Source organism: Atractosteus spatula, chromosome 10, assembly GCF_055471065.1.
Source record: "Atractosteus spatula isolate fAtrSpa1 chromosome 10, fAtrSpa1.hap1, whole genome shotgun sequence".
Classification (NCBI taxonomy): domain Eukaryota; kingdom Metazoa; phylum Chordata; class Actinopteri; order Semionotiformes; family Lepisosteidae; genus Atractosteus; species Atractosteus spatula.
Genome location: NC_142715.1, coordinates 29,072,952 through 29,096,442, shown reverse-complemented (window position 1 = coordinate 29,096,442; position 23,491 = coordinate 29,072,952). Strand labels below are relative to the sequence as shown.

Genomic DNA, 23,491 nt, shown 5'->3' with positions numbered 1-23,491 from the left:
GTACCTTCCAATCTCTGATGTTGCTGTAACTAAACTCGGATGTGATCTTTTGCAGATGTGCAGTGTGCCTTTACTCTTGTCGTATTAAACACTAGCTCTGTTGTTGGGCATAGTTGAAGGGGAACAAACTGCACAGAAAATTACGGAACGATAAAATGTTTCTACACTTCAAAATGTCCCTTTAAAACCCTCCTCACACGTCAGTGTGGGGAGTTTGCAGGTAGAGAGGTTTTACAGATGCTCATGATATTTCTCACGGGGTGTTACCTGTTGTAGTATCTCTCTCTGCGCCTTTGGAAATAAAAGAGCGGCTGAAGTGTGAGGTAACGTTTTGAACAGCCTCTTTGTCTTACAAAACAAGAAATGAAAATCAACTGGTAAATTGAACAGTGCAGTAATCAGCGCAGTATACAGTAGGAAGCAATTAAACAAAATGATTAGCAAAAATTGAAGTTGAGTAGATTGGAGTAAGAAATTAATTCTATTTGTAAGCAAATAAGAGCCTGTGCTGCGCATGAGACACACCAATCTTTCAGCATTTCTGAAATGTTTGATTGAATTGACAAAGAAATCCTCTCCCGATCTTCATCTTTGAAAAGGTTAACCTTTTGAGCCAGCAGGTGTAACACTGCAAAGCTGCCTGTTTCTTACAGATGTTTGAAGCTGTAGATAACATTTTGCATGTTTGGTGCCATGGCTTAGCTGGTTAGTGTGTCTGACTAAAAAACAAGAGATCCTGGGTGTGAATCCCAGTGGTATCTATTCATAGACACCAGGCCAATCACTGCCAATATTTTTGGAGCTCAATTTAAGGATGAATGGATATGCATGTGTTACAGCTTTCTGCAGGTGTTTTATGTTTTAGCATGTTTTGGTCAGTGATCGCATTATTCCTATCCTGTAGTCCTTGCACTGGTTTCCTGTCAAGTTTCATGTCAACTTCAAAATCCTCATGCTCACCTATGAGCCTCTCCATGGCTTGGCACCTCAGTACCTGTCTGAGCTCTTATTGCCCTACTCCCCTAATTGCAACCTTGGCTGAAATGTTTGATTGAATTGACAAAGAAATCCTCTCCCGATCTTCATCTTTGAAAAGGTTAACCTTTTGAGCCAGCAGGTGTAACACTGCAAAGCTGCCTGTTTCTTACAGATGTTTGAAGCTGTAGATAACATTTTGCATGTTTGGTGCCATGGCTTAGCTGGTTAGTGTGTCTGACTAAAAAACAAGAGATCCTGGGTGTGAATCCCAGTGGTATCTATTCATAGACACCAGGCCAATCACTGCCAATATTTTTGGAGCTCAATTTAAGGATGAATGGATATGCATGTGTTACAGCTTTCTGCAGGTGTTTTATGTTTTAGCATGTTTTGGTCAGTGATCGCATTATTCCTATCCTGTAGTCCTTGCACTGGTTTCCTGTCAAGTTTCATGTCAACTTCAAAATCCTCATGCTCACCTATGAGCCTCTCCATGGCTTGGCACCTCAGTACCTGTCTGAGCTCTTATTGCCCTACTCCCCTAATTGCAACCTTGGCTCTTTTAATTCTGGTCTCCTATCTGTCCCCCAAGCCCGTCTACACTCTACGGGTGACAGGGCCTTCTCCGGTTATTCCCCCAACCTCTGGATCTCTATCCCTAAGGATATCAGAGAGTCACCTTGTCTAAATTCCTTCAAATCCAGACTCAGAGCCTCCTTCTTTAGAAGAGCCTTTAATTAACTATTCTTTACCCCTTTGCTCCTACTGTATTTAGTACCACCATCTACTGTCTCCTTTAACTGTGTATTCTCATCCTGCTTATCTTGTGTATTTTTTCATTGTATTGTTCTCATTCTGCAAAGTGCTTTGAGAAGCCACCTTTAAAGGTGCTATATAAAGTAAAGTTTATTATTATTATTAATAAGGAACAGTGCATTTAACACTGAGCACACTTGGTCCTTCTTTGAGAAGGATTGCAGGGGTAGGGATCAAGCTTTTCACTCATGTTGTTGGAGACCGTATTGTGGCTTTGTTGCAGGAAATGTCTAAATGCCATCATTGGAGCAAGGAGAGAATCATGGTTTTGGGGAAGTCTTTTTGATGCCTGAAACTGTCTGGTTCCTGGTTGTAACGGCTGGCACTCTACACCTAAACAACAGAGAACACCGTTGACATCGCTGAACTGCCTAGCGGACATTTTGTCGCCTTCTTCTGACCTGTATTTAAAGCAATTCTCTGAAAACGTGGCACATTATATCTGTGGTACCTTTATGGAGGGTGAGCGCACTCATAAGGATCATAGATTCGATCACAAGCATCTAAAAATGAGCGTGAGAAAATGACATCACGCTTGAATGGCACGAGTTCTCCTTTTCCCTCCGTAGAAAATGTGTGTTTTAAAGGAGGTGTCATGTTATTTTTTTGCCAGACAAAGCAATGCCGTAAGAACAGTGTGGTTATTTAAATGTATTGGTATGAAATTGGTTTAAATCAAGGGATGTAACAACAAAAAATTAAGTGCTTCTTAACACAGAGATAGTTGGAGATATTTGGCAGTAGTGGGATTCCAACTTACGTCCCCAAAGAGTCTGGAGCTTCAATCCAGCTCTTTAGAGTGCTCTTGACTGCCTCATACCTCACACTGGCTCAGAGAAAACTGGGTGGCTTGCAAAGACTGGTAGGAGAGGAAAGGAATAAATACTTATTTTTTATCTGCTAAAAGAAGAAAGGAAATATTTGATAATTGTCTAGCAGTTGTTTTGATCAAATGATTGTAATGCAGTGGCAGGTACAATTAAGGTATAATATGTACATGAACTGAGTCTGAAACCTGAGTCGGTGATGGCAGCTGACTATCACTGGAGGACAGTTCATCATGAGTGGGTAAGCCTGCATAATGAGGGAGAAGAGATCGGCCTCTGTGACGCAGTGTCCAGTGACACTATCTGTCCTACTGTTCTCTGCTAACGTAGAGGGTGAATGTTGTTTAAGGTGAATCTAAGGTTTCTTTCTTGTAAAATATTTTCGAGCGCATTTTTGTTGCTGAAACTTTATCTTGTGCATTTGAATTAATTCCGATATTGTCACCTAATTCTATGCATTGTTTCACCAGACTAGAACATTTAGAGGAGCTAAATTGCATTAATGAATTACATAGTGATAGTATTTCTTGTCGTTTAAATATTTCAGTCAAAAATGTAGAGAAGGTGCTCCTGTTTTCACCATTATAAAAACTGTGTTTCACCAGTAATATTTACTCTCATAAAAGTATTGTAATTGTATTGTTCTGTTCTGTGACAGTCTTGAGTGACACAAACCTTCTCTTTTACTGCACTACACTTCTCCAGAGGCCAGTTCAGCAAACAAGGATCCTCAGTCAAACAAACACTGCAATAACCTGATAAAAGACACTTCTCATCCTTTCTCTTAGTGTTGGTGCTACTATTCTATGCAAAGGAGGCACCTTGACAATTAAAGGAGTCTTCATGAAGGTGTGCATGGCAAGCTCTCCACTGGCAATTGACCGGGCTTTTGAAGAAACCAATCTCATTCAACAGCCATACAAATTGCACAGCTTAAGGCACATGAAGCGAAATTCGTGAGCAGATAGACACAAAACAATGTCGCTTCACATTATTTGCAAAGCTGTTTTGCTTGTCTAACCACCTCTTCCTACTTTGCAGTGAGCACATATATTTCATTTTCTTCTCTTATATTTTCCTTGATATTTTACTATCCCTTTCCCCCATGTGGAGATGTATCCACATCCAAAACCCCATGTTTCACCCTGCATTTGTGCCAGTTTTACAATCTGTGTAAAAGCCTGCCTTGCACAGGTCTAGTGGTACAATCAGTCAGTCTGTGTTACTTATATAGCTGTGCACAGTGGAGTCATGCTGAGGTTATAAGTTCAAGCCTCCCCTGGAGCCATTAAGTCTTCTGAATGTTTTCCACTCATAAAAAGTTCATTCGCTGTAGAAGTTTCACTGTGACTTTGCAGGTAAAATATTCTTAATGAGAATAATATTTTGTATGCGATAAATAACCGCACCAGAAAATATTGGAGAGAAATGACTTGTCGCACTATTTGCAGTAGATACTCAGACACAGAAATGTCCTGTCATTAAAGAAAATTTATGAAGAAGAGGTGTGACATCATTGCAAAGGCGATATTTTCTGATGTCTGTCTTGGTTAATAATCATTTGCGTGGGAATTACTTCTGTCGTTATTACTAATACTAATAAAAACAGTGAACTCACAGCTCTCTGGATGTTGGTCATGACTCTAGAAAGTGTTTTTATTTGCAAGCGGCTCTGGAACTCAACACCTGTTGATGGGTCACTTCTGTCAGACACATCAGTGGAACCCAAGCCCACCTACACACACATTCACACACACTGATAGATATACTGTACACCTACACTCTCACACACATTTACAATCACAGACACATCACACACTTATACACACAATCAGACACTTACACACTCACATATATACACTCACACATGCTATCATCATTAATACTCACATAGACGCAGGCACTACACACACTAACAGACATACCAACACATACACTTACAAATATAAAACTACACACTGACAGACACCACACACTCACAGACACACACCATACACACACATTCACAGGCATGCATTCACAGAAACAGACACTACGCATACTCACAGACACACACTTATAGACACCAAACACTCAGAGACCTCACACGCTCACACACTAACAGCCCACACATGCACAGACACCACACACTTCCAGACATGCACCCACACACGCACAGATACCACAAACACACTTATCCACAGATACACAATAACTAACACAAATATAAATACTACTAATACTACAACAGTAACGCTATCACTAACACTGACACAAACTACTAATAATAACAGTAATGCTGTTACTAAAACTAACATTACTACTAGTGTTAATACTCTAACAGTAACACTATAATTATAATTAATATTAACATGAATATGAACATTAAAACTAAAACAATAAGTAGTGCCACTGTCATTAATACTCACATGAACACTAGCATTAAAACTACCAGTTGTACTCTCACTAATATTAACATGAAGACACTGATATTAGTATTAGTTGCTGCCCGTGACGTCACACCGCTCTCTGTGACAAATGCGAGACTCTTATACGCGTGCAGTGACGGCGCGCCTGTCGCCGTGGTTACCATTCTTATGATTTATAAACACTGGAAAAATGCATTTAAACTGTTACTTACATACATTTATGAACTTGAAATATCATTTTCTAGCTCTAGGATACAGTTACCTAAATAATAATATGAATAATCATTGTTTAATTTCGGATTGAACATTATTAACCCTATCTATCTATGAATTGGCTTCATTACTCTGCTCTCCTCCTCACTGATAGCTGATGTGTGGTGAGCGCTCTGGCGCACCATGGCTGCCGTTGCATCATCCAGGTGGATGCTGCACATTGGTGGTGGTGGAGGGGAGTCCCCATTACTGTAAAGCGCTTTGAGTGGAGTATCCACAAAAGCGCTATATAAGTGTAAGCAATTATTATTATTATTAACCCTAAATGCACCATGGTAATTGGTCGATACAGTCATTATCATCCTGGCCAAATTTCCCATTGGCCCTTACCAATCATGGCCTCCTAATAATCCCACGTCTATGAACGGGCTACATTACTCTGCTCTCCTCCCCACTGATAGCTGATGTGTGGTGAGTGTTCTGGCGCACTATGGCTGCCGTCGCATCATCCAGGTGGATGCTGCACATTGGTGGTGGTGGAGGGGAGTCCTCATTACCTGTAAAGCGCTTTGAGTGGAGTGTCCAGAAAAGCGCTATATAAGTGTAAGCAATTATTGTTATTATTATTATTATTATTATTATTTATTATTATTAACTGTTTTTTAGATATTTAAACAGGATCAAGAAAAGAATCAGTACTCACCAATCGGTGAAGTTAATCGATTTTTCTACAGTTCTTCAGTTGAAATAATTGGTTGTCGATAGATAAGTGATCAATAACTCTTCTCTGTGCGCTCCGTGCGCCTCCCGCGCTCTTTCTCTCTCTGATCCTGGCTCTCTGGCTGGTGTCTGTGGTGTCACAGCGCTTATTCTGACAGAACATAGCGCGTCTCTGCTGCTTTTGTGTGTCTTTTTCAGGAATGCCAGAGGTACTCGAAATGTTGCAAAAAGAAAAGCGTCTTTTTCGTTTTGTAATAAAGTGAGTGCTGATTTTTATTTTATACAGGAAATGCATGCATGTTGAAACACTAAATTCTATAAATAATTGAGAAATAATAAAGCCAGGAAAACATATATGTAAAAATACAATTTGATCACATAATTTACTTCATTACCTCTGGTGGTTAAATGTTTTTTTTCTGTTGTGTTTTTTTCTCTTGTACCTGTTTCTGATCCTCTGGTTGTAGTTATATTTGTAAATTCTATACGTTTAATTAAAAAAAAGAGCGCGTCTCTGCTGGAGGAGACTCCTGTCCGGAGCCCGGAGGGCTTTTCATACAAATATAACATCTCCCCCAAAAAAACGGGCTGTGAAGAGAGGCGATTTATAACAGTTGGAGGAGGAGAGCGACAAACCGAGGAATTAAATTCATTAAACAGAAAAAAAAAGTTTACTTCACAGATTAATGCGTTACAAAGCGTACCGATGTGGAGCAGTAGAGAACGAGCACGAGTCCCTGAAATAAGCAGTTTTAAGGGTTTTACATGAATCATCAGAGTATAGAAGCCAGGAGGATCAGACTCATGTTCCTGGAGGTTAAAATGTGTATCCTGGTTTCATTTCCACCCAGCTCTCAGCTCTATAGGTAGTCTGATGATTTAAATTAACTGTATAACTGTTACAAGACTTCATCTAATTGTACATTTATAAGACTGTCTGTGAGACACTTGTGAGAGCAGCTGAATCCCAGGGCTGGTGTAGAGTCACCAGAGCACTGCTCAGAGATACAGACTGGTCAACTGGTCACTATTGTAGTCATGACAATCGGCCCATTGGCTACTAATAATCAATATACTGATCAGAGTGTCAATACTGGTGTTTATTACATAAATACTAATATAATTCCACACTCACTTGTGTTATAAAACACTTAAAAAACATGTTTGGAGGCTGATATACAGTAAAGAAAGTAATACTGAAGGGCTGGAAGTCCTGGAAAGGGTTAATAGAAGCTTCTTGCTTCTGCCCTGGAACAGAGCCCACAGCTGCCAGATCAGTGACCCCTTAGCCCAGAGATGTGACCTGAGTCCAGGCTGTTCTGTCTGATATTGTTCATGTAGCAGCACTGATTGTCTGAATATCTTCTGGTTCTGGATTGTGAGGATAGAGAGCAGTACGGCGTTGAGCTTCTGTCTGAGTGTGAGTCTAAGCTGTGAATCTGACTGAGAAGAGAATAATGTTTTTTTTTATTCTGCCTCAGAATTTTTCTTCTTTGCCAAGTGGTGTTACATCCCCTTCAGATACTCTGCACAGACTGCCAGAGAGAAGAGGAGAGAGAGATGGACAGATAAGAGCACACGCAGCGAGAGAGACATACGTCTTGATTTACTTTGAAGCAAGTGTTCATTTCTTTTCTGGAACAAGTTGTTTCTGAACTTCAAGAAATTCAAACAACTTCTGAAAGATAAAATACAAGTCTTGCTTATCAGGACAGAAGAAATACCGCAGGAAAATGCCAGTGATTTTTCTCCTTTTAACGAAAAGTGGAGAAAAACAATGGCAGTGCATTTCCGTCGGCATGATTTAGCTTAATACAAGTATTCACTTCCTTTTCTGTAGATTACAGCCTGCGAAAGATGAAATAAAGTTATTGGTTATTCATGGTCAGTGCAGGAGAAATACTACTGGCTGGCAGGAAAATGTCAGTATTTTATTTTAACTACAAATGTATGAATGGCAAAAAAACAACGGGAGTGTGTTTCTGTGCAGCTGTTAAACAAAGGGCTGGTGGTTCAAACCCACTCAGGGATGTGCTTCAGATTGTTCCGCTATAACCATAATCTCTGTTTAAACTTGATGGGATTTCTTTGCAAACCCTCTTGATCTTTGCAGGAAATGTGCATTTTACTCGTGTGGAACTACATGTAAACAATTAAGTACCTAAGTCAATGTTCAAGAGAACCATTTTCACGTGTGGAATTTTATCTTCAACTGGCTGTCAGGAGAATTCATTTATACACCCGTTGTATCCTTAGCAAAAATATTTTAAAATTAGACCACAGATTTGTTGGAGAACTTGACAATCCTTGACAATCATTAAATGAGCATTATACAAATGTGCGTTGATATTTTTAATATGTACCTTAATTGTAATATATATATACATAATTGCTTTGATATGGATGTTCATTTGAAGGAATTGAGGAAACTATGAAGGATCGCAGAACAACCAAAGATACATTTGGGCTTCTGCTATTGGTAAAGATGAAAGAGTACCTTAAGTGTGAAGCTTTCATACATACGAGAGAAAAAAACAGTTTTAATGCACTTCATTAAACTGATGGTATGTTTATCAATCGTGCATAAAGTGTACATAGCAGAGGATGGTTTCGACCCATCGACCTCTGGGTTATGGGCCCAGCACGCTTCCGCTGCACCACTCTGCTGACGTCTGTCATAATGTGATTCAACACAACTGCTCTATCTTTGCTTTCTAAAAGTGCGCCCGAGATGAAAGTTTAAACGGTAAACGCAGACGTCACTTTGAGCACTTGGTCTTTTATAGTACAAATCATCACACGCAGCTCTACATGGGCGTGTCTTCAAGATCGTTGTGAACCAAAGCTTCTGCTTTCCGAGGCAACTGATTCTTTCGTCGTTAATTCCCAAATCTTCAATGAGAATCAGTGAAACGAAAACCAAACACATGTACACACTCGCGTCGTAGCGTGAAAGAAAAATTATGGAAGCATTTGAGAAATAACAAGAGTAGTCTTAACAGCTCCAACCTATCAATTGTTCTACAGTGATCGCTCCCTCTACACCCACTTTATAACACTGAAAATGATGCAGGAAGCACAGCAAAGTTCTAAAACCAGCGGTTGAAAAGCATCTAGATACATAAAATGACAATTTCTCAAAAGTAAAATCTTAATCTTTTAAATATTGTCATCCATATATTTTCGTTTTTCTCTTTTTTACATAACACGCTTTCGAGAAATAGACTGTCTTGTAATGAAAGCTGCATTAGAAAATGTGTATCTAAATTAAAATCGGGAATATGTCTTTTGCGTTATTCAGCTTTCTTAGCGCTTGGGTCTCGATTCAGATATTGCAATGAAAGCAACAGAGGAGTACGTTTTCCTTTTCTAAATCAAAGGTGATCTGCTCACAAGGAAGTATAAAAACTTCAGCGTTTACTTTTTGAAGACCGCAAATGGTCGAAACACTGTTGCTTCATAAGCTAATAAGTAACGTTTCTGAGCACGCATTGTATTACTAATGCTATTATTAATTAAAAAAAGCTTAAATTCACATAATGGAATTTGGATGGCTCAAAGTAGTCTATTCCTTGTACAACTTTACTTGCCCGCTGAGTAGAGTTTTAACCAACGGCAGCAGATGTAGCAGTAATAGCAACAGCGTGGAGTGTCACAATACACTCTGTGAAAGAATTGCGGCTTCAGATCGTTCTGTTCTGTTGAAGCTACCTACAGGCTCCGAATTGCTGACATTGGCTGTGATCTTTTTTCAGGTTTCATGAAATTCTTCACATATTTGAAATATTTCATTCGGGTTCGCCCAATACACGGTGCAAACCGTACCTGCAGCAGAATGCTGTGGCACATGAAGCCGTTTTGTTTATCGGTTGTAAGGATTGAGGAGCGTACTACAAATCGAGCAAGCGAAAAGAAAATTAAACGGGAGTCACTTTTTGGATTGCTAATCCAGTGTGCTCTGCTCGTCTAGGTTCAAATCCCATCCTTGTCATGGTTAAGGCCTGAGACGTGTGTGTTTTTTCTAAACGGTGTTTGCATTTGTTTCCTCTTTTACTACTGTACTAGAGCAGTAATATTTCTAGCGGTGGAAGAACATGGTATCACAGGCTGACAGCAGGAACACGTGGCCACAAGCTGCAGTACATTGGTTTGGGAACAGCAATAACTTTCCTGTGGAGTCAGGTGCGCCGGTATTAATATAGCGCTTTCGAGCGGAAAGAGTTACAAGAACTGACTTAAACTTACCAGTTATGTTCAATAGCTAAAAACACAAAACCAACCTCTTCAGTGGTTGAATCTAAATAACAGAAGCCAATGCTGCCATCAAGGAAAAAAAAATCCTGAGTTATGTAGTTTTGAGACTAAATATCTGACTTTCAGTTTGAAGCGGTACAATGGATTCTAGGTCACATTCGTTATTGATTCAGGATATATATGAGTGTGCTAATGGTTAAAACTGTGTTTACATGAGCTACAAACGGTAACATTTTCATTGCGAGAAGAAAGTCAGTCCGTGCGCATTTCTCAGCATGCACATTGTCAGGAAAACTAAACCCACAGTGCCAGCAAACCTTTCGATAGCCTGTAGGTACTGCCATTACAAATGTAACAGGTTGTTCATACACACATATGATATCGTTGCTATCTCGTAATTAGGCGATAATTTGGTATTTATTAATTAAGATTTTTTTCCTGGGTGGCAACAATGCGCTTCCGTAATAAATCATAGACTCTGCTTTCAAAATAGCTGCACCAGGCACTTGGACACAGATAAACATAGGGATTTAAAATTCAGGAATATGAATGGTCAATTGCTTACAGTTGGGTTTTTACGTTTTCTTATTTAGCGATTTGTGTATCAATCTTTTAACAATTCATTAAAATGCTAACAATATGTAAAATAAAAACAACAGCACCGTTAAATGAAGGGGAGACAGGTAGTTTTTTTTTTTTACAATCAGATTCCAATCTCTAATGCTGTGTGTGAGAGCTTAGGTAACTTTCCTTTTCTCACATTTTCTGACGACTATTCCAAAGGGGCACCCGGTCAACTCCTAATACTTTTCAGAAGTCTGCCTGCATGTTTGATTATTGTCGTTTTATGTAGAAAAAGTTCAATATTGATCATAACTTAAGAAAATTATGATCACGAATAAAAAAAGGGGCTAAAGATGTGAGTTGCTCTTGAATCAGAGCTGGGTGACACGGGCTTCTGTTCTGATATGGTTGTACGAGAAGCAGGAGGAATCGCTTCACTCCTATGGAGCATGAGCTGAATCAAGATGGAGACATTTCGTATGCTCGTGCATATGTTAACGCATGACCTACATCGTAAAACTAAATTAAAAACTAACATTAAGTTGTCAAAGACATTCATTTATATACAAACAAGAGACAGACATAGCAATGGTTCTACATTAACTTGTTCTACACTGATGAGACTAATTGAAATGTATGAAAGCCCGTTTCTGCCAGGGAGTTAAAAAAACGCGCTATGGTATCGCAGAATTCCGACTAAGTAACTCAAAATTGCGACTTGGTAACTCAGAACTCCGACAATGAAATATGGGCTATTTCGAAGTCGCAAATGTGAGATGTAAAGTCAAAATTCTGAGTTTTTAGGTCGCAATTCTGAGATTCTAAGTCACAATTCTGAGATACCATAGTGCGTTTTTTTTACTCCCTGGCGGAAACGGGCTTCCATTGGTTCTCAGTGCTGCGGATCAAAAGCAATCTCTGGAAAATCAGACAAATTATTATCAGATCATGTCAAAAGCTGATCAGTATTTCTTTACTGGGAAGCAAATAAATGCTTGTATTACACATTTTAATATGACATGCAATTACACATGAAAAATAGTAAAATTATTTTCATTGCGGTACATGTTGATAGAACAGCCCCCTCGATAAAAGAAAGTGTGGACGGACGTGTCGCATGTTCCGTACTCTGACAGCGAGTTTAACACACTGTCCTTGGAAATTAGAAACTAATTGAACAATAAATTAATCTGAGCAAATTTTACACGTGTGGGTGATTTAATTCTGTCGAAATTGCGTGGAACTCCTCCGCTGAGCTCGGATACACACGGGAAAGTGTTCAGGCGGCTTCACGGAGTCCCGCCTCAGACTGGAAGCAGGTTCTAATTAGACGCTGAGAACAATCCGGGTCTTTGTATGTAATTGATTGTGTTGATTGAGCGGTAGTGTGACCATGTGTGTGGTAGCATAGTCCTGCTAGTATAAAAACCTAGTCACCGCGTTCACACTTTATGCTTTCTTGCTTCAACACAGTTGGGTGGTTTACTTGTTTTACTTCTGTAGTAGTTTAGCGGGACGTCAATTTGGCAATGCGCTCGTTTCTCTTTGTGCTGTGCCTGTGCGCAAGGGCCGGGCTCCCCGCACTGATCTCTGCCGGGCCGGCTGGCTGGGACTCTCGGGAATTAGCGCTCCAGGCTGACCTCCTGGCTCCTGAAGACGCACCCCAGTCGGAGGACTTGAGCCTGGCAGATGCGCCCTCCGAAGACCTGTCTGCAAGCGAGAACGACTCGCAGTCCTTGGCTCCCGACTTTCGCCGCCGCCTTCCCGTGTCCAGAGACGCGTACTCGCCCTACTTCGACAAGGAGAAGATGAAGCCCGAAGCTGGCAGCCGCCCCTTACCCGCCTACATCAAGAGCGTCCTGTTTCCTCCCCAGCGAGGGCGGCAGCCGGCTCGCCCGGCCATCAGGGGCACCCAAGGAGTGGCTGTGTGGTGCGACTCCAGCAGGATGTACGTGAGGGTCAGTCGGCTCCTGTTCGGCTTCAGCTGTCGGCCATCGGAGGTGACCTTGGGCAACTGCAGCGTCAGCCGAACCACACGCAGTTACTTCTACTTCATCTACGGGCTTCACGAGTGCAGCACCGAGCGATCGGTAAGCGGGTCTTCATCTACAGGCAGTGTATCGATGTGAGCTGTAGGGCTAGTGTCGGGGTTGCCTTTTCTGGGAATATCCCTTCCTCTGTGACCCTGCAGGTTGTCCAGGGCCGCCTGGTGTACTCCAACACTCTCCGCTATGCCCCACCCTCCTCCAGTGCACCTGTGCATCGCTTCATTCCCTTCTCTGTGCCGGTCAAGTGCTCCTACAACAGGTAGGCAGGGCTCTGCTGCTGGTGAGAAGCCGCTGGGAAAGTGTCCAGAAGCCCCTCATCCCTTCTGTCCTGCAGGTTCCACTACTCCTACAAGGTTGGCTATGTCCCCACGTGGGCCAGGAGAAGGACCTTCTTCAAGGACCTGAAGAACAAACACAGCTTTGTGCTGCTTACCACCAACTATAAGCTCCTTGAGTGAGTGGCTCCTCCTGCCTGCAGGGGGTGCTGTGTGCAGGTGTAATGCTGCCTCTCTCTCTCCAGCCCACTGGGTCCGGCTCTCTCCTAAGGATGAGTACTTCCTGGGTCAGCCCATGTACTTCCAGGCCACTGCCTACTTTGCCACAGTGGAGCAGAGGCTGTACATCCACTCGTGTTATGTAACGGAGAAACCGGACCAGCACTCCCAGCCCCGTTTCCTTGTGATCGAAAACTTGGGGTATGGCCCCTTCTGGGAGGAGAGGTGGGCAGGAGCCCTGAGAGCCTGCAGGGGTTCATCCTTGTCCTTGTCCCCAGGTGCATGGTGGACAGCAAGGCAGATGGATGCCTGTCCAGGTTTGTCCCCTCCAAGCAGAAGGATGTGCTTCGCTTCACAATTGATGCCTTCCTCTTCCAGAAGAAGCTGTCCAGGAAGGTACTACTCTCAAAGGCTGCTCAGCCTTCTTGCTCTACTGATCCATTGTCTGCTTTTCCATCCATGATCTAGATGTGAACCAGACTGGCAGCTGTAGTGCCTAGAGCTGCCAGCTTGACTTCACAGGAATGGTGGAGGAATTCAAGGGAAGTGAGACCCATTAATAAATGGAAGTATTTGTGGGGCTTCCTCTTTCAAGAATGCTTCCCGTATTGCTGCCAATGAGGGCTGAAAATGGCTGGAGTAATAAAGCGTTGTACTGGGGGAAGATGGCCGCACTATTCCTTGGGCAGGGCATTGTGACTTTTTTTACTGGGGGAGAGACAGGTGTTCAATATACTGGAAATCCTCCCGTTTCCGAGAGGGGTAGTGCTTATGGAGTGCGAGTTGCTATTGTAGTGCCCAGTAAGAGTGAGATGTGGTGTCCTATTCTAGGCTGCACAAACTGACTAAAAGAAACACAAGGATGGGATTGTCAACAGGGGCTTGGTATAAAGTAGGCCTTCCCTTCCTTAGCAGAGGAACAATACTGGCGCACAAACATCAGTGAATAATGGTACAGTTAGAATCTCGGAGGTCTTGTCTTATGGGTGTTGGTTTTACAGCAGTGGTATTGGACAGTCATGAGAAGTATTAGGATTGAGACTGGAGATCCCAGCACTTGAGCCGGAAGACAGGTGTTCACAACCACCTCTACCAGCAGCACAGACTGGGTAGATTGAGACTGAATGTTTACTACACAAAGCCTCTCCACTGTTTCAGTGTTCCATGTCATGGATTTCAAGTGAATCCTAGTCTTCCTTTGTGACTACCTATAATTTGCATAAATCCTGCTGGCCCACTAACACTGTCAATTTTTAGCCCTACTGCAGTGCCCTATTAAAGTTTCAAGGGTTTAGGATAAACTATTTTATATAATGGTTCCGAAGGTGGCTTCTCAAAGCACTTGACATAATTACAATAAGAATACACAGGATAAAACAATTCCAATAGACAGAGGAGACCATGGATGGCAGTACTAAGAAAAGTAGAAGCAGAGTGGTTAAGAATGGAACCAGTTCAGTGAAGGCTCTTCTACAGAACAAGGTGTTGAGTCTGAATTTGAAGGAGTTTAGGGAAGGTGACTCTGGTATCCTTGGGGAGAGAGTTCCAGAGCTTGGGGGCATAACAGCAGAAGGCCCTGTCACCCATACAGTGTAGACGGGCTTGGGGGACAGTTAGAAGACTAGAATTAGAAGAGCGAAGGTTATGAAGTGGGGAGTAGGGTGATAATAGATTAAACTGCAACTGAAATGTGAAGGCACGTTCTACAGTTTATGTAAGAAAGGGTAATGTTAGGCTTTTATGGGACTGGGGAAGTGGCAGCACTTTTGAGGACCGTTGGTACAACAGCAGTGCTCAAGGATTCATTTCTAATATTGAGGACAATGGGTTATATACCCATCATTCTTACCAAAGGATCAGAGACCTTTTGCTATATAAAAAGACTCCTTTCCACCACTAATTTATTCAGGTTTGGTTCATTTGGGTTTTATCAGTTAAACATTTAATATTGTATGTCAGTTTGTTGATGCCTGTATATCACAGTGATCTGCACACACACCTTTGACTGAATATGGGCTGCCAAACCTCTCCACCAAACTTATGTATCACGGAAGGTACACAAGAAGTTTATTTTTAATAACAGGGTTGTTGGTGCCAGTAGTCAGATTGGGTCAATTGCAAGGTAAGAACAGCATCACATTAACTGGAGATGATCCAGAGATTAGCATGCAGCTCTGTACGCTAGATTAATACCGATTTGCAACTCGCTCGTCTGCTGACTTTAGTCCCCTGCTCAGTAATCACAATGTTCCCAATTGCAATGAGCCCAAGGAAACAGCTGCTGCTCTCTAGAGGACACTACAGGACAGGACTAAGTACAATTCCTGCAATAGACTAAGCAGTTTAGTGCCAAACTAATAGAACACTGAATCCTATGGGACAGTTCCGAATGTAGTAACATCTTAATACTGAAATCATATCGTAAACACCTCGTGATCTTAAGAATCTGTCGCTGTTAAAAAGTATTATAATAATAAGCTAAAATTGTACTGGAGCCACAACACAGTGGACTTGCAGCTCCTGTCCTGATCATACAGAAAGATGTCATCACTATAACACCTGTTAACAAACATAGCGCCTGCGGTCTGTGAAAGAGAGCTCTGAGGTAAATATTCCTTGCAGGGAAGTGAACTGAAAAACAGACAAATACATCACTCAGATGAAGAGCAACGACTGTCGCTAAAGAAAGTGAGCGAGGGTACACCTATAGTAGTTCATCCACAGAAATTCAAACATAAATTTGTGACGCACCAGAGTACCACAAAGCTAGAAGCGTGCCTTCAACTGGAGTATTGTAGCACGACTATTTATAAGTAATATTAACTTATTCCAGGCGTTCATCTGGTTTAAGAATACGAATCGATGCCTTCAAATAGACCTTTAACAGTCCTTTGATGTAGAATTAAGAAAATGGGGAATTATTTGATCCCATTCTCAATCCAGTAGTTTATGGACAGGCGCTCTCAGCGGACTGTGTGCAGGAGTGATGGGTGATGTGGAATTCTATGGGCTCAGTGGGGCTCTGGGAGTCAACTCAGGGCTCTGCTGTAGATTCCTGTAGAACCGGTGTGAAATGATAATGTATCGTTGGCTGGTATTGTTAGTGTAAAGTTTACTGGTACGTTTCGGCCAAAACAATTTTCTTTCTTCTTTTTTTCAGCATGGAATAAACCTATTACATGTTCCTTTGCAGCCTACGCATGCTGACGCAGCTACACACCTGAACTAAAAATTGTATGTTGGCCGTTCCGTTACACTATATTGATGAATTGTACAAGATCATAGGATCTATAAGCCTGAAGACTTGTCATGTACAGTGCCCTGATAAAAATCAAATTAATTACACTAATTTTTATGGAATCCCATTTCCGGTAGCGAGGCTTCCATAGTACACAGATGGAATAGTGGATGGTGGGCTTTTAATTTTTTTTTATTTAAACACCAGAAATACAAAAGCGAAGACAGAATATGAAATAAGATACAGAAATAGACACTTCACATCCAGAAGAATTCACAATTATAAAAGCTGAAACTTATACTTTTTAAATATTTCCATTGTATGTCCTTTTTTACTTTAAAAAGAAACTCTTCTTTAGCTCAGCTGGCAAGGCCTGGGTTCGAGCCAATGCAGTGAGGTACGAACTAGGGTGGGAGCGGCGAGAGCACAAGCCCTGGAACCCGAATCCGTTACAATAACAAAAGGACAGACAATGAAATATGGGTTATTTCGAAGTCCCAAATGTCAGATATAAAGTCGCAATTCTGAGTTTTTAAGTCGCAATTCTCAGTTACTAAGTTGGAATTCTGAGATACCATAGCGCGTTTTTATTTTTACTCCCTGGCGGAAACGGGCTTCCACAGAAATGGTCAGATTCAGAGCTATTGCAGTTCGTGCTAATTAGAACAATGCCAGTACTGAACCCTCAGCACCGTACTGACTACTGAGCACAAGTTCAGCTGCTCGCCAGCTTTGTTACGCACAGTTTTGCATTGCTATTGAGCTCAGAGCAGGAGCTGATCTTCAGACAGTACCGTGTTAAAAAAGCAACATGAGCCAGGCAGGAGTCAAACCTACAATCTTCTGTTCCGAAGTCAGATGCGTTATACATTACGTCACTGGCCCTAATCTTACGGTGCTCAACTGCACTATAGTGACCTCAGCGCCACTACTAGTAATACATCGCCCCCGGCCAAAATTGCTTAGTAAAAAAAAAAGTTTTCTATACTTGTCTGTTTAAAAATATTATATCTTTAAAAAAGACAAAGGGTTTGTGTGTCGCGCTAAAGTTTCGATTCATTTCAAATGCAAAGAAAAAACATTTTCTTCCAAGAAATCATAAATGTGTCTCATCCTCCATACTATAATTCTCTCTTGTAGTAGTAAAACATTTTGAGTCAAACCGAACAATATATTAAAGGAACAAGTAATAGGTTTATTCCATGCTGAAAAGAGAAGAGAGAAAATACAACGTTTCAGCTGTGAAACCTTCTTCAGGTTTGTTTTCTCTCTTCTCTTTTCAGCATGGAATAAACCTACAATATTACTTGTTCCTTTGCAGATACACATGCTGACGTAGCTACCCACCTGAATATATTAAACGTTTCATCTATACGATTAACATAATGTTCTCCTGAATAACTACAGTAAATGACAAAGCCATAATAAAACAAATATATTTACGAATTTTAATTTTTTATACAGTAAAGTTTTGTTGTGAACATGAGCCCTGTTTATCGATATCACCAACACAGTTCTGGATTTTATTCTGCCTTCCTATGGACATATGAATTTTCTTTCACACAACAGCTTGCATGTGTGGTAGCTTATTAGCGCCAGGGAGAAAAAGAATATTGTTGGCTTTTAAATGAGAAACCATTTGCGTTTATACAAAATCACAATGCGTTGTCCCAGACATTGGGACATCCTCTGTTTAAACACTTGTCGTTTTCTCTAATATTGGCTCCTGTGCTTCGGTCCATTTGAGAGAGAAGACACTGAAAAAATCGTGTGAAAGTGGATTTTGCACCTGCGCCAGTGCTGTAGTGGTATCATACAGACACCCATACAAATCCATCACACGTTGGAAGCTCTGGAAGGCAACGTAAAATATTGCTCTGTCCATTGGTGGATTAGGTATGCATGCTACATTTCAACGTAAAATGCAATGTAAAAAGATCAAATTTGATTCAAAATCGATTAATGTAAAAACCGATAAAGCTCATGTTTTTTAATCTAGTTTTATCTATATCTATATCTAGTTTTTTCAAAGGTCTTAAAAAAATGTTTATCGCGATTGTGAAAGTTAGAGAAGGTGTACCAGCGCGTGCCTTTATATCGCCAGCTTCAGTCTCACCTGTAGCTGCGAGAAGGTTAAAAGCGCACAAGTGATCTGTCTTTCGTCAAAATAATTGCTGGAGCAGCAGGACGTAGAGTACGTTTTCAGCACAGAATAAGAATAGCTCCGTCCGGCTCCCAGCAGAATCCATTCTGGTTTGGTTGCTGTCAGACTGTGCATCTGAGGCTTTTTGGATCGCAACCAGAGGAAGGGAAGATATCACTTAAAAAAAATCAGAACTGAATATTTGCATCCGGGGCCTCATACTTATCAAATTATTAAAATAATAATTATTTAACTATCAGATTGTGTTTCTGCAACATTTCGTGCACAGTACGCCGTATTCAACAATAAAACAAGAGTCACAACGAGGCCTTTACAAGCAGTCTGGCGTATTTTCCCCTTTTATATTTTTGCCACTTTATATCGAACCTGTTATACTCCCAGAAGTGCGCAGTAGCTTGTACTTAATACAAATATACAATTCACCGCTGGTATAAAGAGATGTGTGCCGTGTCTGCCATTATAAGCATTTGTTTAAAAAATAAGTCCACAATACGATAAAAACACAGAAAGCACAAAGTTAATAATTCAACGATACAAAATCAATACCAAATCATAAAGCCAATTAAGTAGCTATCCTTTGAAAACAGAGAACACCTTTATATCTACAATAAAAATGTGACATTTGTATCTACTTTTGAATTACTGTACAAAGCAGACAGAGTAGTCCCTGAATTCAAAGATCAGATCTTGGCCAAAACAAGACAATCAGACGTGAGCTGAATTCGGAACAAGAGCCTCTGCTTTGTCGTTTATTGAGCTTTTGTTTAAAGTCTGAGTAAAAAAAATCGGCTATTTTAACTGTTTGAATGAAATACACAAAGGGCACCTTCCTTTGAGCCAGAGTCAAACAGGCGACCTAAGAATTCCCTCTTGTTTCCGCTACAGTCCTCTGCTCTACCAACTGAGCTATCAACAGATGTCGGGAGCTGCTCTCTGGCACATACTGTCCAATGTAGTGAAATGTTCCGGATGATTTAAATCCCAGATCGACATCGTTTCCAACTCGTTTCCTTAGTCTTGTTTACCTTGAATTTAAGCCACAAACCAGGATTCTACTGTATAAACTTCCGGAGATATTACAAAATGTTTGATGGAGCATCAATCATTCCAGGCAGAAATTAACTCCTTTTCTTTCTCGAGGGATCATATTAAACATTTCATTTGGATCGAGAAGAGGATCACCATGAGACACAAAACAAACTGTTTCATTCTGTCTTTATTAGAATTTGTATCACAGCTAATGCATGTAAAGCCTTTAGTATGCGAGAGTGAGAGTTCAGTTATGCTAGGGAGTGTGAGAAAAGAGAACTGAAATTTAGTAAATTAATATTTAAATAGAGTGTAAATCTTTAAAGTGTCACTGCAAAATTATTACAGGGGTCTACCAGCTGCCGGACGTACTTGTTTTGGGACTATTTCCAATAAGTACCGCATTAGTAGTTGTGTGTCCTTACTGGTATCTTTTAAACATTCGGTTATATACAAACGGGACAGAGACACAGTAATAATCCGATTTTAACGTGTCCTGCATTTTAACTTACTGAACAGAGTAACCACAACAATACTCATGAGTCCTGAGCACCACACTGAGCAAAGGTTCAGCTGAACTCTGACTTTGTTCAGCACGACTTGTTGTTGCAGTTGAGCTCAGAGCTGGAGATGATCTCCATATTCTACCACACTAACTAGTCCTAAACGTAGTACACAGTACACACTTTTTTAAAACAATTTAAAATATTACACAAAGGCTGTAAAGCACACTCTGAATCGATCCGAATATTTGATTTCCGCGATCCGTTTAGGCAACAAAAGGCAACGTGGCGCTTCTCCAGCAAAGCATTTCTCACTTTTGTGAACTACTGGTCCTTTTAACACACCAACTTATGTACCTCGTCAGGATGGCCGAGTGGTCTAAGGCGCCAGACTCAAGGACTCCTCTCTTTCTATTGCTTGGGTGTTCTGGTCTCTGAATAGAGGCATGGGTTCAAATCCCACTCCTGACAGCTTTTCCCTCTCTTGCATTTTTCCTGTCTTGTGCTCGCTGACAACGACAGAAAGAAGAAAACGGAGAAACCGGCTTGCGGGCACATGATGGGCAGGGAAATGCTTCGTGAACACTTCAATGTGATTAGCAGAAAGTCAAATAGGCTTTGATTTCTCCCTTAAGAACTGTTTGGGGTGCCTGTAATCGAGTAAAGATTTACTAAAGAAAGTGTGACTTCCATGAGAGGAAGGGAAGATATCACTTAAAAAAATCAGAACTGAATATTTGGATCCGGGGCCTAATACTTATCAAATTATTAAAATAATAATTCTTAAAATATCAGATTGTGTTTCTGCAACATTTCGTGCATAGTACGCCATTTTATCTAAAACAGTCACAACGAGGGCTTTACACGCAGTCTGGGGTATTTTCCCCTTTTATATTTTTGCCACTTTATATCGAACCTGTTACACTCCCAGAAGTGCACAGTAGCTTGTAAATAAAAATGTACAATTCACCGCTGGTATAAACAGATGTGGGCTTTGTTTGCCTTTGTAAGCATTTGTTTAAAAAATAAGTTCACAATACGATACAAACACAGAAAGCACAAACTTTATAATACAACGATACAAAATCAATACCAAATCATTATGCCAATCAAGTACCTATCCTTTGAAAACAGAGAACACCTTTATATCTACAAAAAAAACGTGACGTTTGTATATACTTTTGAATTACAAAGCAGACAGAGTAGTCCCTGAATTCAAAGATCAGATTTTGGCCAAAACAAGACAATCAGACGGGAGTTGAATTCGGAACAAGAGCCTCTGCTTCGTGGTTTATTGAGCTTTTGATCAACGTCTGAGTGAAAAAAATTGCTATTTCAACTCTTTGATTGAAGTACACAAGAAGCACATTCCTCCAAGCCAGAGTCAAACCAGCAACCTAAGGATACTTCACTATTTCCACTACAGTCCTCTGCTCTACCAACTGAGCTATTTGTTTCTGGCACATTCTGCCCGATGTTGTGCAATGTTTTGGGTGATTTAAATCACAGTTCGACATCAAGTTTTCAACTCGTTTCCTTAGTCTTGTTTACCTTGAATTTAAGCCATGAATCAGGTTTCTACAGTATGAGCTTCCGGAGATATTACAAAATGTTTGATGGGGCATCAATCATTCCAGGCGGATATTGACACCTTTTTTTCTCGAGGGATCATATTAAACATTTCATTAGGATCGAGAGGAGGATCGCCATGAGACACAAAACAAACAGTTTCTTTTTGTCTTTATTAGAAAGTAGCATTTGTGCTACATTAATAATATTTTTGTGGAAATATAGAAGTTGTAATTTTTAAAACTTATATTTGAATCAAAATGTGGTTTTGAGTTAAATATTAGCGTGTTCATGGAATTAGTTTGTTTGTCATTACTATATATATATTGCCATGTTACCAGAATTTGTAGCTGAAGTTTAATACTTGTGTTTTTTATGATGATTAGCCATTTGTTTATTACAATATTGTATAAAATGCATAATTTGAACTATATATTTTTCAGGGGTGAATAATTGTGTATTCTCAGAATAAATTTCTAAACCAAATCATTGGCTTGATTTACTAGTTTCTACACCTATGAGACCTATCTTTGATGTATAATAGACCTTTAACTATATAGGTATAATAGTCCTTTAAATGTATCCGTATAATAAAACTCCAACCATTTATGTATAATGGACATACTGTATAATCAGAGATGTGTAATTGACGTATAATGATATACGTATATTAAAATTTCATTCTAGACCAATTACGGACCACATTTATACATCTAAGGTATGCGTTTAATCAACGTACTGTACAACGTACTGTATGCTCAGTAGAGGGGTTGTCATATTTTGTCTGTTAATCAAACATAAACAACAATTATGGACAACCATTTTTTGCCGAGGTTGTGAATATTATAATGCCTTCAAAGTCACATTTAAACTTTCTGTAAAATTTAAAAAAACACAGAAATACAAGCGGGCACTGATTTGTGTTCACGATACTCAAATGTAACAAATCCTGTTCTGGAAATTGTCTCTTCTTCCCTTGTGAGCCACAATCCCACCAAAAGGTCTCTGTGTGTCTTTGTTTGGGAGATGTCAAGATGCTGAGCCCGTGCTGTGCTTCAGTGGCGGGTGTAGAAGACATGCTGTTGTACACGGAATGCAAATTGAGCTCCTTGGACATGAAAACTGACAGATGGTTAAACCTTCTCTAAATAAACAGGAGATCCTGTGTCCGAAGTCCTGAGGTGTCTTTCTTCCTGTCTTGTCATACAGAAGGACGACCACATATGGCTTGATTTTGTTAAATGCAAGTATTTATTTCCTTTCTTGGAACCACTTGTTTTTCGAGAATTTCTAACAATTTGTGAAATATGAAATAGAAATCTTGCTTATAACTGCAGAAGAAATACTGCCAGTTGGCAAGAGAACGACACCATTTTTTTTTTCTTTAACCAAAAACCTGCATAGGGAGATAAAAATCCAATTGAAAAAATCCACTTGAGAAGTTTTCGTTGGGGAGGATGGTTGTGGAAGGGCAAAAAAATCCATCTGTTCCGTTACGAACGGCGAAGGTCGCAGGTGATTCACTCCTCTTGACTAGGTGGCGCTAGGAGGTGCAGAAAAGTTTATATCCGGCTGAAGAAACTCCTCTTTCTCAGCTCCGCTTCTCTATTGTTTTGAAGCTGCGGCCGCGCTAACGAATGACGTCATTATACTACGCGACCCTGCA

At 40.5% G+C, this 23,491-nt stretch overlaps 2 protein-coding genes and 1 non-coding gene across 3 annotated transcripts in view; all 3 read left to right on the top strand.

Moving 5' to 3' along the window:
- Nucleotides 1-23,491, top strand: part of LOC148827801 (scavenger receptor cysteine-rich type 1 protein M130-like) — a 446,693-nt gene that overhangs the window by 301,641 nt on the left and 121,561 nt on the right. The gene's annotated exons all lie outside the window — the stretch shown is intronic.
- LOC148827810 (zona pellucida sperm-binding protein 3-like) lies at nucleotides 12,310-23,459 on the top strand. The gene is made up of 6 exons (XM_088926147.1): nucleotides 12,310-12,870; nucleotides 12,972-13,087; nucleotides 13,163-13,269; nucleotides 13,349-13,523; nucleotides 13,601-13,718; nucleotides 23,445-23,459. Exons 1-6 carry the CDS (start codon nucleotides 12,310-12,312, stop codon nucleotides 23,457-23,459), a joined length of 1,092 nt encoding a protein of 363 aa, XP_088782273.1.
- trnal-caa (transfer RNA leucine (anticodon CAA)) lies at nucleotides 20,617-20,727 on the top strand. Its single transcript has 2 exons — nucleotides 20,617-20,654; nucleotides 20,682-20,727. It is a non-coding gene; the product is annotated as a tRNA-Leu (tRNA).